We start from the raw sequence: 14239 nt of genomic DNA, 5'->3' as shown, positions 1-14239 counted from the left end.
AAAAAAAGAAGAAGTTAGCAAATATTAATTTAAACCTTAATGAAAATAATAATACAGAAATAATACAGACTAAATATTATTAAAATAATAATACAGAATAATATATATAAAAACTGCTGAAAAGCAGAGGTTCTTCTAGCTTAAGGGTGAGCATACTACAGTCTACCACTGTTTTTTCTGGAACACAGCTGCACGCATTTGACATTAGTCTGAGGCTAATGTCATACTATAGCAGAGTTAATAGATTTAAGAAAGACCATATGCCCTGCAAAACCTAAAATATTTACTATCTGGCCCTTTAAAGAAAAGGTTTGCTGACCTGAGCTCTAGCTTAAAAGTCTCTGAGAATAATTCCGATACATTGATGTTAGAATTAGTGTTCAGTGTATGACTCACTACTTTTTAAAGCACTTTATCACCACCTCCATCATTTATTGCATTCTCAATGGTTACCACTGCATTCTCAAGGGCTAATACCCTCTTTTTAGTTGTCATTTTCCTCTAACAACACAATAAAACATACCACTTTCAATGTTTTTTTGATTCCTAGTAATACACTACTTAGACCACTGGTTAGTCTATCTGTCTCATCTTGTCGCCAAGGTCCAGTGCCTAAAACTAAGTGATTATTTTTTTTTCAGCTTCATCTCTCAGCAGACTATTCCCATCACTTCAACCATTATGACCATGGAGAACACAGGTGTGTATCTCCAAGAGGACTTTATTTTCATTTGCTATCAGACATATCCACCTGAGTATCACGTCTCAAACATGGGATCCAAGGCAAAAATGGATTGAAAAGTAACTACAGGGGTGCCTGGGTGGCTCAGTCTGTTAAGTATCAGACTCTTAAAAGCCAATCTATAATTACAAAATCAATCTATAAAAATAGACTCAAAAAAACCACAGATGATTAAATTAGTAAGGAGATTAAAATTATTCCAGCCACCTTCTGTAAGTTCAAATAGATAAAGCATAAGTAAACATGTTAAAGAGATATAAAAAAGACCCAAATCAAATTTCTAGAAATAAAATAAGGGGCACCTGGCTGCACAGCATGTAACTCCTGATTTTAGGGTCATGAGTTCAAGCCCCATGTTGGGCATGGAACCTACTTGAAATAAAAAAATAAAATAAATAATAAAATAAAACAGTGTCAATGGTAAAGGAAAAAAAAACACAGTGAATGAGATTAACAGGAAGTTAAATAGTTGCAAAGGAAAAATTTAGCAAGTATCAACAGAAACTAAAATTAAAGAAGAGGAGAAGAACTGAAGAAAAAAGCAAAAATGAGCAGAATATCAGCAAGCTGTGAGACTTCACATGGCTGAATATGTATAATAGGAATCCCTGAAAGACCAAGGGGAAGGGGGACAGAAACAATATTTGAAGAAATAATGGAAAAAAGTTGTCCAAATTTGCTGTATACGATAAACCCAGAGATCCAAGAAGCTGAACAAACATGAAGAAAATTATACCAAGGAACATTATAAACAAACAGACCAAAAGCAGTGATGAAAGAGAAACTCTTAGAAGTAGGCAGAGTGAGAAAAATAAGATATATTACATAGAGAAGAACACAAATAAGCAAACTAGAATCCCAAACAGAAACAATGCAAGGAAGACAACAGTGGAGCAAGGTCTTAAAGTGTGGTGTTTAAAAAAAAGGAAAGAAAAAAGAAAAAGAAAATTCTGTCACTTAGATTTTCACACCCACTAAAAATAATCTTTCCAAAAAAAAAAGGACTCTACCAGACATACAAAGGAGTTAGAGACTTCAATATCTGACTTTCAAAAATGAACAGACCAGCAGTGCCTGGGTGGCTCAGTGAGTTAAAGCCTCCACCTTCAGCTCAGGTCGTGATCCCAGGGTCCTGGGATGGAGCCCCGCATCCGGCTCTCTGCTCAGCGGGGAGCCTGCGTCCCCCTTTCCCTCTGCCTACTTGTGATCTCTGTCTGTCAAATAAATAAGTAAAATCTTAAAAAAAAAAAAAAATGAACAGACTAGGTAGACAGAAAATGAGCAAGGATAAAGCAACAGAATTCAACAGATTTCAACTTATGATACTCCAAAAAACAGTGTACACATTCTCAGGGACATGTGGAACATTCTCCAGGACAGACCACAGACCCTGATAGGCCATGAAATAAGCCTGTATATACTGAAAAGGACTGAAATCATCCAATGTTGTCAAATCACATGAAATGAAATTAGAAATTAATAACAGAAGGAAATTCGGAAAATTCAGAAATATATGGAAATAAAACAAACTCATAAATAAGAACCAATGTGTCAAAGAAATCACAAGAAAAATTAGAAAATACTTTGAGAGAAATAAAATGAAGACCCCACATACCAAATCTGATGCATACAGAGAAAGCAGTGGTTAAACAAAAATTTATAAGCTATAATAACTACATTAAAATAGAAGAAAATCTCAAGTCAGGACCCTTAATTTCTAATTTACGAAAGCCCAGAGAAAGCAGAGGGAAGGAAATAATAAAGATTATGGCAGGGAAAAAATAGAAAAAAAAAATCAAAACTAAAAAGTTGGTTCTTTGAAAAGATCAACAAAACTGATAATCCTCTGGGGCGCCTGGGTGGCTCAGTGTGTTAAGCCTCTGCCTTCGGCTCAGGTCATGATCCCAGGGTCCTGGGATCAAGCCCCCATTGGGCTCTCTGCTCGGTAGGGAGCCTGCTTTCTCCTCTCTCTCTGCCTGCCACTCTGCCTATTTGTGATCTCTCTATCAAAAAAAATAAATACATCTTTAAAAAAAAAAAAAAAACGGAGACTCCTTTTAGCTAAACTAAGAAAAACAGAGAAGGAAGACTCAAATTAGTAAAATCAGGAATAAAAGGACATTAAGGCAAACCTGACTGAAACAGAGGTGCCTAGGTGGCTCAGTGGGTTAAGCCTCTGCCTTTGGTTCACATCATGATCTCAGGGTTCTGGGATGGAGCCCTCCATCAGGCTCTCTGCTCAGCAGGGAGCCTGCTTTTCCCTCCTCTCTCTGCCTGCCTCTCTGCCTACTTGTGATCTCTCTCTCTCTCTCTCTCTGTCAAATAAATAAATAAATAAAATCTTAAAAAAAAAAAAGTTGGTTCTTTGAAAAGATCAACAAAACTGATAAACCTTTGGGGCGCCTGGGTGACTCAGTGGGTTAAGCCTCTGCCTTTGTCTCAGGTCATGATCTCAGGGTCCTGGGATCAAGCCCCCATTGGGCTCTCTGCTCGGTAGGGAGCCTGCTTTCTCCTCTCTCTCTGCCTGCCACTCTGCCTATTTGTGATCTCTCTATCAAAAAAAATAAATACATCTTTAAAAAAAAAAAAAAAACGGAGACTCCTTTTAGCTAAACTAAGAAAAACAGAGAAGGAAGACTCAAATTAGTAAAATCAGGAATAAAAGGACATTAAGGCAAACCTGACTGAAACAGAGGTGCCTAGGTGGCTCAGTGGGTTAAGCCTCTGCCTTTGGTTCACATCATGATCTCAGGGTTCTGGGATGGAGCCCTCCATCAGGCTCTCTGCTCAGCAGAGAGACTGCTTCCCCACTATCTCTCTCTGTCTGCCTCTCTGCCTACTTGTGATCTCTGTCAAATAAATAAATAAAATCTTTAAAAAAATAATCTGACTGAAACAAAAGGATTATAAGCAAATACTATCAACAATACATTATGCCAACACCTTAGATAATCTCAATGAAATGAACAAATTCCTAGAAAAATAAAATTATCAAAACTGACTCCAGGAAGGAAAAATAGACCTGTAATAAGTAAGGAGATTAAATTAAAACCAGAAAATATCACACAAAGAAAGCTCTGGACCAAACAGTTTCACTGGTTAACTCTACCAAATGTTTATGGAATAATCAACAACAATCTTTCACAAACTCATCCAGACACTTCGCAGCTCATTTTATGTAGTCAGTTATTACCCTGATACCAAAACCAGAAAAAGATACCACATGAAAGAAAACTGTAAATAAAACTATAAAATACCTTGTAGGAATACACACACAAAATACCTCAACAAAATCCCAGCAAGCTGAATACAGCAGCATATTAAAAAGATTATATAGCATGACCAACTGGGATTTATCCGGGAGTGAAAGGTTGATTCAAAATACAAAAATCACTAGGATGCCTGGGTGGCTCAGTCTGTCAAGTGTCTGCCTTCGGCTCGGTCATGATCCCAGAATCCTGGGTATGAGTGCCACATGGAGCCTGCTTCTCCCTCTGCCTGCCACTCCCCCTGCTTGTGCTCTCTGACAAATAAAAAAAATCTTAAAAAAAAAAAAAAAAAGAAAACCACCAGTGTAATACAACTAGAATTCATCTCAAGAATGAAAAGACAAATAAACACTTTAAAAATAGACAATAGGCATTTCTCCAAAAGAGAAAATACGTGACAAAGTAAAGATACATACAATAAACACTACAGCAACCACTGAAAAATGGCCAATAAGCACATGTAAAGATACTCAACATCATTAATCACTAGGAAACCCATATCAAAGCCACGACAAAAGAGAAACAAACAAACAAACAAAAACAGCAAAAAAAGCCCACAATAAGATACTACTTCACACACATCCACTAGGGCCGCTACTAAACAACAAAAGAAATATATGCTGAAAAGAAAGAGATGGAGAAAGTGACCCCTCATATGTTGCTGATGAGAATGTAAAATGGCGCAGACTCTGTAGAAAACACTCTGGAAGTTGCTCAAAAGCTAAGCAAGGTTCATGTATCATCCTAGCAACTCTACCCCAGGAACAATTCCCAGAGAAATGACATAAATCCACACAAAACTTACACACCAATGTTCACAGCAGAATTATTAATAATAGCCAAAAAGTGGAAACAGCCCAAATATCCATCAATTGATGAATGAATAAACAAAATATAGTATATCCATACAATGGAATATTACAAAGAGGAAAGATGGACAATACATGCTACAATAGGGATGAACCTTGGAAACATTATGCTGAAGTGAAAGCCAGGCATGAAAGGTCACACAGCCTATGATTCCATTTATATGAAATGTCCAGAGAAGGCAAATCCATAGACACAGAAAGTAAATTAGGGATTATCGGGGGGTAGGGGATAGTGACTGCTAATGGTACGAGGTTTCCCTTTGGAGTAATGAAATGTTCTGGAATTAGACTATGGTGATGGCTGCACAACCCCGTAAATATACCAGAGGCACGGAATTCAACACTTCAAAATGGTATATTTATGGTATGTGAATTCTATTTCAATTAAAAAAAACAAAAACCTGAATGAATTCATTGCCAGCAGATCTGTTCTACTGTAAAAAATGTTAACAGAAGAAAAATGAAATCAGACAAAAATCCAGAATCTACACAAAAGAATTAAGAGCACTGGAAATGGCAAAAATGTAGGTGGACAGAAAATACTTTTTCTTATTTTAAAACATCTTAAAAGACACTGATTTTTTGAAATCATAGAGACAGAAAGTGAAATAGTGGTTGCCAGGGGCTGGGGTGGGGGGTAGGATGTGTAATGAATATGGAGTTTTAGGTTTTACAATATAAAAAACTGTACATTCATAAGCAGTATAGAGGTGAAGGTTACACAACATTATGAATGTATTTAATACCACTGACATTAAATAACAATGTTTTCTTTCTCTTATTTCTGGTATTGATAATTTGTGACTTCTCTTTTATTCCTGATCTATTTGGCTACAAGTTAATCAATTTCATTATGTCAAAGAATCAGCTTTTGATTTAACTGTTTTTTCTCTATTGCTTTTCATTGCACTGATTTGTTTTGTTTCTTCTGCTTTGGACTTAATTTTTCTTCTTTTTCTAGTTTCTTAAGGTAGAAGCTTAAGTCACTGAGAAGTTTTCTTTCTTGTATATAAATATTTAGGCATTTGGTGCTATTGAATTACCTTCTAATTATTTGTTTTACCAGTGTCCCACAAATTTTGATATTACATTTTCATTTTTGTTCCGTTTAAAATGCTTTATAATCTCTTGATTTCTTCATTGACTCATGGGATTATTTTAGAAATCTATTATTTAGGGGCGCCTGGGTGGCTCAGTGGGTTAAGCCGCTGCCTTCGGCTCAGGTCATGATCTCAGGGTCCTGGGATAGAGCCCCGTATCGGGCTCTCTGCTCAGCAGGGAGCCTGCTTCCTCCTCTCTCTGCCTGCCGCTCTGCCTGCTTGTGATCTCTCTCTGTCAAATAAATAAAAATAAATAAAATCTTTAAAAAAAAATAAAAAAATAAAAATAAAGAAATCTATTATTTAATCTCCAAAATATCTGGTTAGTTTCCAAATAACTTCGTTTCTGATTTCTAATTTGTTTTTCCTTGTGCTAAGAGAACATACTTTGCATAAATCTTTTAAATTTATTAATACTTGTTTTGATGGCCCACAATAAGGTCTACCTTGGTAAATATTCCACGTGTATGTGGAAACACTGGACAGGGTTTTCCCATAAATATAGATTCAGTTGGCTGTTAGTGCTATTTGAGTACATAAGTATTTAAAATTGTTATGTCCTCTGATTAACTGACACCTTTAAGACAAAATGCCCCCATGCGACTTATTCTTCAAGACTGCTGGCAAATGTCACTCAAGAAACTATTTACAGTAGTCCCTCTTCTCCATCTTATACATGGGAGATCCATTCTAAGACCCCCAGGGGATGCCTAAAACTACAGAAAGTACCAAAACCTATACAGACTATGTTTTCTTCCTATACATATATATGGCTAAGTTTATTTATAAATTAGGCTCAGTAAGAGATTAATAATAATAATTACTAAAATAAAATATAACAATACATTATAGTAAGTTACATGAATGTGATCTCTCTCTCTAAATATCTTTTTTTGGGGGGCACCTGGGTGGCTCAGTGGGTTAAACCTCTGCCTTCAGCTCAGGTCATGATCTCAGGGTCCTGGGATTGAGTCCTGAAGCAGGATCTCTGCTCAGCGGAGAGCCTGCTTCCTCCTCTCTCTTTCTCTGCCTGCCTCTCTGCCTACTTGTGATTTCTGTCAAATAAATAAAAATAAAAAATCTTTAAAAAAAAATCTTTTTTTTAAAAATATTTTATTTACTTATTTGACAGAGAGAAATCACAAGTAGGCAGAGAGGCATGGTCGGGGGCGGGGAGGAAGCAGGCTCCCTACCCAGCACAGAGCTGGATGCAGGGCTCTATCCCAGGACCCTGAGATAATGACCCGAGTGGAAAGCAGAGGCTTTAACCCACTGAGCCACCCAGGCGCCCTTCTCTCTAAATCTTATCTTACTATACTTACCCCTCCTTTTGTGATGATGTGAGGTAATAAAATGCCTACATGATGAGATAAGTAAGTGAGACAAAGATTGTGATATAGCCTTAGGCTACTACTGACTTCCTGATATGTCAGAAGGTGGATCCACCACTTTCCCACCTCATCTTATAAACCAAGTGTTTATAAAAGTCTTACCGTATCATCAAGACCATCTATGTGCAAAACCACTGTTTTGGCACGTTTGTTTGTAGTTCCCAGAAAAAACTGAGCTTTCCTTCTACGTGAATTCATTTCATTGAAACTATCTCCATCTGCCATATTGGAAGACTGAAGAATATCATAAATTTCAGAAGCCAGCAGTTTTGTTTCTCCTGGAGTCGTAGTCCTTGAAAAGAAACACACACAAATTAATTTGTCTTGTCACTTCTATTGATTCTGTAATTTTATCCCTTGACTTTGCAGAGCCTTGTGTTCTTATTCTGATGCTTTTTTCAAGTGAAAGGAAATACCAGTGAATCCCAGAATACTCAACAACATAGAAAAAGCACCTAGCTGCTCAAAAGGTCTTCTAATTTCATGTCATTTTTTTAAAAGATTTTATGTATTACATACAGAGAGAGCATGTGCACATGTGCATGGGGGGGTGGGGGTGAAGAGGAACAGAGGAGAGGGAGAGGGAGGGGTTTTAAAGAATCTCCAGCAGACTCCTGGCTGAGTGTTGAGCCCAACACAGGGCTCAATCCAAGCTGAAACCAAGAATGTCACACTTAATGGACTGAGGCACCCAGGTGCCCCAGGGTCTTCTAATTTCATTTTAAATCTGTGGTTCACTGAGATTCCAGACTTATCACTATAACAGTGTAACAGCATATTTAATCAAAATCATTAATTCAACAATCAACTTAAAGAATCAAGATATAGCCCATCCCTGAATTCATACTAACGTAATTTGGAAGTGCCCTTTCCTTCAAGAAGGTATAAAACATAAAAATCCAAAGGGAGAAAACAAATCAGGAGAGGAGCATTCATGTTAAGAGTTACTTCAATAAAGAGATTTCGTAATAAATTCAAACTGATTGTTTCTTAATTTACATTTTTTACATATCTTTAACAAAGTGTGTGTGTGTGAGTGTGTGTGTATATGAAACCACAACTAAGACAAAAGTTTTCATTCTTGAACTTTTAAATCCTACCATAGCTCCTCACATAAACATCTAGTGCCATTGTGTCCGAAGACTTTCTGCACTGACAGAAAGGTTTTACAGCTGCACTGTCCACTCACCACATATGGCTCCTGAGTAACCACAACTAAAAAAAATGATTTTATTTTCTTTGAATTAATAAATCACCATATGTGGAAAGTGTCCAAACTGGGCAGTACAGACTAATGCTTTTTAGTTTTAGTTTAGTTTAGTTAAATTGAATAAACAGACAATACACATAAGTATAAAAAATAACCCTCATTTCACTTATAGATAAGCTCAATTAAGTCCAAACCTTATACATTTGAGGCCTTTAAATCTACTCCCGTTCAGCTCTACCAACATCAGCACCTTTTGTCTTTCTTTGAATACCTTTTATAAATGCCTTTTCCTCAACCAAAAGAGCTTTACCCAGACCATTTGCTTTCAAATTTACTCCTCCCTTGAAGGCTCAACCTCAACTGTGATCTTCTTTGTGAAACTTCCTCACCCCAATAGTCCATTCCTCCCTCTACATTTAAGGTACTATGCTGGGGCACCTGGGTGGCTCAGTCAGTTAAAGCACCCCACTCTTGGTTTCGGCCCAGGTTATGATTTCAGGGTTGTGAGAACAAACCCCATGTGGGGTCCTGCACACAGCATGGAGTCTGCTCTAGATTCTCTCTCCCCCCATCACACTCTCTCTCTAAAATAAATAAATAGGGGTGCCTAGGTGGCTCAGTGCGTTAAAGCCTCTGCCTTCTGCTCAGGTCATGATCCCAGGGTCCTGGGAACGTGCCTCATGTTGGGCTCTCTGCTCAGCAGGGAGTCTGCTTCCACCTCTCTCTCTCTCTGCCTGCCTCTCTGCCTACCTGTGATCTCTGTCAAATAAATAAATAACATCTTTTTAAAAATAAATAAATAAAATAGGGATGCCTGGGTGGCTCAGTGGGTTAGAGCCTCTGCCTTCGGCTCAGGTCATGATCCCAGGGTTGGGCTCTCTGACCAGCAGGGAGCCTGCTTCCCTTCCTCTGCCTGCTTCTCTACCTACTTGTGATCTCTGTCAAATAAATAAATAAAAGCTTTTAAAATGTAGTAAAATACTATATTTGTACTTAAATTACTGATCTTAATTTTCTAATTTTTTTCTCTTCAAGAATGGGGATGTATTCTCTCCACAGGGCCTCACTAAACTTTTTACAATCCATTTGTTTACTGAATAAGCAGGACCAATATTTCCAATATTCAAACTATAAATCCATAAAGAACTTCAGGTCCAGAGGTACTAATCTGGCAATTTCTGGGCACTCAATTTACTATAGCCACTGCTTTTCTGGGCTACTGTTGACCACAGAGATCAATTACTTTGAATGACTTTGGCTGTGTATTGCAAGAAGCTATGAAAAAGACTATTTTGAGGGGGAGTTATCTCAGCACTTTTCTGGTAGCTGTTTTACAGTACTGAAAAGGTCACTGCAGTTCTGAGATATTTTAAATACCAGCCTACCACAAGTTGTAAAGAGTATGAGGACAGTAGTTAGAGATACTCATGAATTTAGGAAGGAAAAATACAATGTCTTTGCTACCCCTTTTCTACCACCAATACTGGTTTCAAGTGTTTGGACCAAATAAAAAAACAATCATCACAATACACAAAATACTCAACTAATGAGCTTCATATAAAAAATTTTTAAATGCATACATTATTTCAAGAGACCAAAAGTACTAAACCACTGTAACATTAAATAATTATCTTCCTGTTCTGCAGAATAAGCACTGTGTAGTTCTAAACCACACAGGGTTAATTACTAATGCCTTTGAAAATCTGGTGTAAAATTTGAGAATATTTCACGAGAAATGCAAATACAAAAATTTTCCACATCAGTTTCAATGAATTTATGTACCTTCCCATGTCATCTATCTTATATCAACCCTGAAGAACACAGATGGTTTAGACTTTTTCAACTGATCTAGAACTGGACAGGGTAGAAAAGGAGAAAAGCAATGTAGCAATCCATCCAGTGTTTGATAAAATTCAATGAAGTGGAAACTGCTTGTAAGAATATAATTGGTACTATTTGAAAAAAAAATTAACTGTGATAAGAATACACAAAAATATACATACTCCTTGATTCTATAATTCTTCTACTGGAACTTGTTTAAAAAAAAAATCTACAGAACAAAAGTAATCCAAAATACAAAAACAACCTTTTTATATAGTTAGGCAAAGAAATTCCAGAACAGTAGCACTGCCCAACGTAACTTTCAGAGATGATGGAAATGCAGTCAACTAGTTACATGACTACTGAATACTGAGAATATGGCTGATACAAGTGAAAAATTGGTTTTTAAATTTGATTTTAATTAATTTAAATTTAAACTGCTACATGTGGCTAATGACTACCATACTGGATAGAATTTCAGAAAAAAGGGAAGACTGCCTCTGCTGTCAGTTTCCTTAAGTTAACCCTCCTTTTCCTGGTTAATTATTGCTACCGTATGTCTGACAAACCATTCCTCTAACTTCTCTGATTGAGATCTGCAAAAGAAACTAGCTCTACAAGAAAACTATGTAAGTGATTATTTTCTCAATTCTCTGAAGGATAGTATAGAGCAAGAGCCATTCCAGATTCACAGGAGAGAAGATAAGTCTATTATATCTATTGGATTCCTTAGGACTTTGGGGTATAATTCTCTCATAAACCTGTATTAGTGGTTTTCATATTAACAGCAACAGAAGGGAGAAAATTCCATTTATTCATAAAAACAATTTGCCAAGGTGATACAGGTGCACTTAAAATTGCCTATGCTGCTATAGGGTCTATCTGCACTTTCAACTAGAAAATTAAAGATTAACAAAGAAACCCAAAAAACAAAAAACAAAACCAAAAAAACAAAAACTAAACAAAACAACCCCCCCCCCCCGAAAATTTTAAGGCTTTACAACAAACTGTAACTATGTAACTATAGAGTCAAAGAGGGTACAACTGCTTAAATAAAGTAATTACGGATGACAGATTAGAAAAATAGTTCTATGAAATAGATACTCCCACCACAACCCCTTTTAACTTCAGTATTTCATAATTCCAAAATTTCATCATTTTCACACTGGAATAAATTCCTTTCTGGAAGATTTTCCATTTCCACCTACTTAAAAACTGAAAGATTTTAAAAGGAGAACATAATCAAATGACTGTGATATTCTCACTGTTAAGTATGGTCTTCAGGTGTACTGCAAAGGACTAATTTTATTGTTATACTTCTTTAGAAACGGGATCTCTATTACAGATCCCTCCTTTTTTATTTTTTTTATTAACATATAATGTATTATTTGCCCCAAGGGTACAAGTCTGTGAATCATCAGGCTTACACATTTCATAGCACTCATCATAGCACATACCCTCCCCAATGTCCATCACCCAGCCACCCCATTCCTCCCTCCCCCACTCCCCAGCAACCCTCAGTTTGTTTCCTGAGATTAAGAGTCTCTTATGGTTTGTCTCCCTCCCAATCCCACCTTGTTTTATTTTTTCCCTCCCTACCCCACAACTCCCTGCCCTTACTCTCAAATTCCTCCTATCAGAGAGATCATATAACTTTCTCTGACGGACTTATTTTGCTTAGCATAATACCCTCTAGTGCCATCCAAGTAGTTGCAAATGGCAAGATTTTATTTCTTTTGATGGCTGCATAGTATTCCAGTGTGTGTGTGTGTGTGTGTGTACCACATCTTCTTTATCCATTCATCTGTTGATGGACATCTATGTTCTTTCCATAGTTTGGCTATTGTGGACACTGCTGCTATAAACACTTGGGTCAGACCCAGATCCCTCTTAAAAGTAAGTAAAATTTTGTCTTAGGCAAAATTAAATTTACAAAAGCATGTAAGCAAATTAAATTACAAATGAAGTTATTTCTTGATCTGGGTACTATGAACTACCTGTTCAATAAGTCAATTATAAGTAATTATTTCCTTATTTTCAAAAAATGCTTTTAAAACCCAAAGAGGGGGGTGCCTGGGTGGCTCAGTGGGTTAAGCCTCTGCCTTCGGCTCAGGTCATGATCCCAGGGCCCTGGGATCAAGTTCCGCATCAGGCTCTCTGCTCGAGGGGAGCCTACTTCCTCTCTCTCTCTCTGCTTGCCTCTCTGCCTACTTGTGATCTCTCTGTCAAATAAATAAATAAATAAAATCTTTAAAAAAAAATAAATTAAAAAATAAAACCAAAAGAAAAATCCAAGACCATCTACATATTTAGAAGCTACCTTAGTCCTAAAAAAAAAAATTACTATTGGGGAGCCTGGGTGGCTCAGTTGGCTAAGTGTCTTCATTCGGTTCAGGTCATGAGTCCTGGGATTGAGTCCTGCATCTGGTTCTCTGCTCAGAGAGCAGTCTGCTTCTCCCTCTGGCCCTCAGCAGCTAGTGCTCTCTCTCTCTCAAATAAATAAAATATTCAAAAAAATAAAAATAAATTACTGTTCAAATACTATCATTTAAAACATTTAAAAAATCTAGACTTTTCTGGTCTATTTGGCCATAAATGCAAGAGAGACTGCATAATCAAACAAGTATTAATTGCCCTAGTCTTCTTAGGCAAGTGCAAATTGAAAGAGCTGATTAATAATGCCCTGGATTTAGTTCAGCCTTTAAAATCTGACATCAGAAGGGCGCCTGGGTGGCTCAGTGGGTTAAAGCATCTGCCTTCAGCTCAGGTCATGATCTCAGTGTCCTGCGATCAAGTCCCTCATCAGGCTCCCTGCTCAGCGGGGAGCCTGCTTCTTCCCAAGCCTCTGCCCTTCCCCCTGCTTATGCTCTAATAAATAAATAAAATTTTAAAAAAAATCTACTATTCTATAGATGTCTCTCTCACTTACATATATATACACTCACACATACACATGTATACTACAACCTTAGCCAACCAAACTAAAAAATTGATTTACAGGTTTAATCTACAGGATCTCTAAAACTTGCTCTAAATCTTTGAAGTTCAAATTTAAAGTATATTTTAAAATAGCAACAGTAGGGGTGCCTGGGTGGCTCAGTGGGTTAAAGCCTCTGCCTTCGGCTCAGGTCATGATCCCAGGGTCCTGGGATCGAGCTCCGCATCGGGCTCTTTGCTCAGCAGGGAGCCTGCTTCCTCTCCTCTCTCTCTCTCTGCCTGCCTCTCTGCCTACTTGTAATCTTTGTCTGTCAAAATAAAATCTTTAAAAAAAAAAAAAAGCAACAGTAAATTTTTCATCTAATTTCTTATACTTAAATAATCTGTACAAAATATTTTCAACTTCAGCATCTATGTGTTAAAAGAATAAACAATCTTAAGTTCATCATATGAATAAAATAGCCCTATAGAAGCATCCATGCTTAAACCTTTCACTGTTTCCAACAGAGCGAATATGCCATTTAAAAACAGTATTAAAGCATACTACACAGCATTAAAGCATACTAGAAACAAGAATAATGCAGCCTTATATTTTATAGGTTATAAAATATACAAAGCATTTCTACATATATTATCCCATTTGGTCCTCAATCACTTTGAAGCTGTCACTGTAGGCTTTAGTAAGAAAACTGAGGGCAAAGAGAGTCTTTGTCGCAAGTAAGAGCTAGAATTCAAATTTTTACTAGTGAAACTGACCTCAAAGGGAGATCTCATAGGGAATAATTAACACAACTGATGGCAGTTAACATTTTCTGTTGTTTATTCCTAACTGATCACTCAATTAAAAACAAGAAAAAAGGGGCACCTGCGTGGCTCAGTGGGTTAAAGCCTCTGCCTTCG

At 37.0% G+C, this 14239-nt stretch overlaps 1 protein-coding gene across 2 annotated transcripts in view; it reads right to left on the bottom strand.

Annotated features, from left to right (window-relative positions):
- Nucleotides 1-14239, bottom strand: part of ARMC1 (armadillo repeat containing 1) — a 35384-nt gene that overhangs the window by 4707 nt on the left and 16438 nt on the right. For both annotated transcript variants that reach the window (XM_082719154.1, XM_082719153.1), the window contains exon 4: nucleotides 7474-7663. In XM_082719154.1, the coding sequence (XP_082575280.1) occupies nucleotides 7474-7663 (190 nt within the window). The remainder of the gene's footprint in view (nucleotides 1-7473; nucleotides 7664-14239) is intronic.

Source organism: Mustela nivalis, assembly GCF_964662115.1.
Source record: "Mustela nivalis genome assembly, chromosome: 2".
Classification (NCBI taxonomy): Eukaryota; Metazoa; Chordata; class Mammalia; order Carnivora; family Mustelidae; genus Mustela; species Mustela nivalis.
The sequence above is the reverse complement of the archived record's forward strand: the minus strand, read 5'-3'. Positions and strand labels throughout refer to the sequence as shown.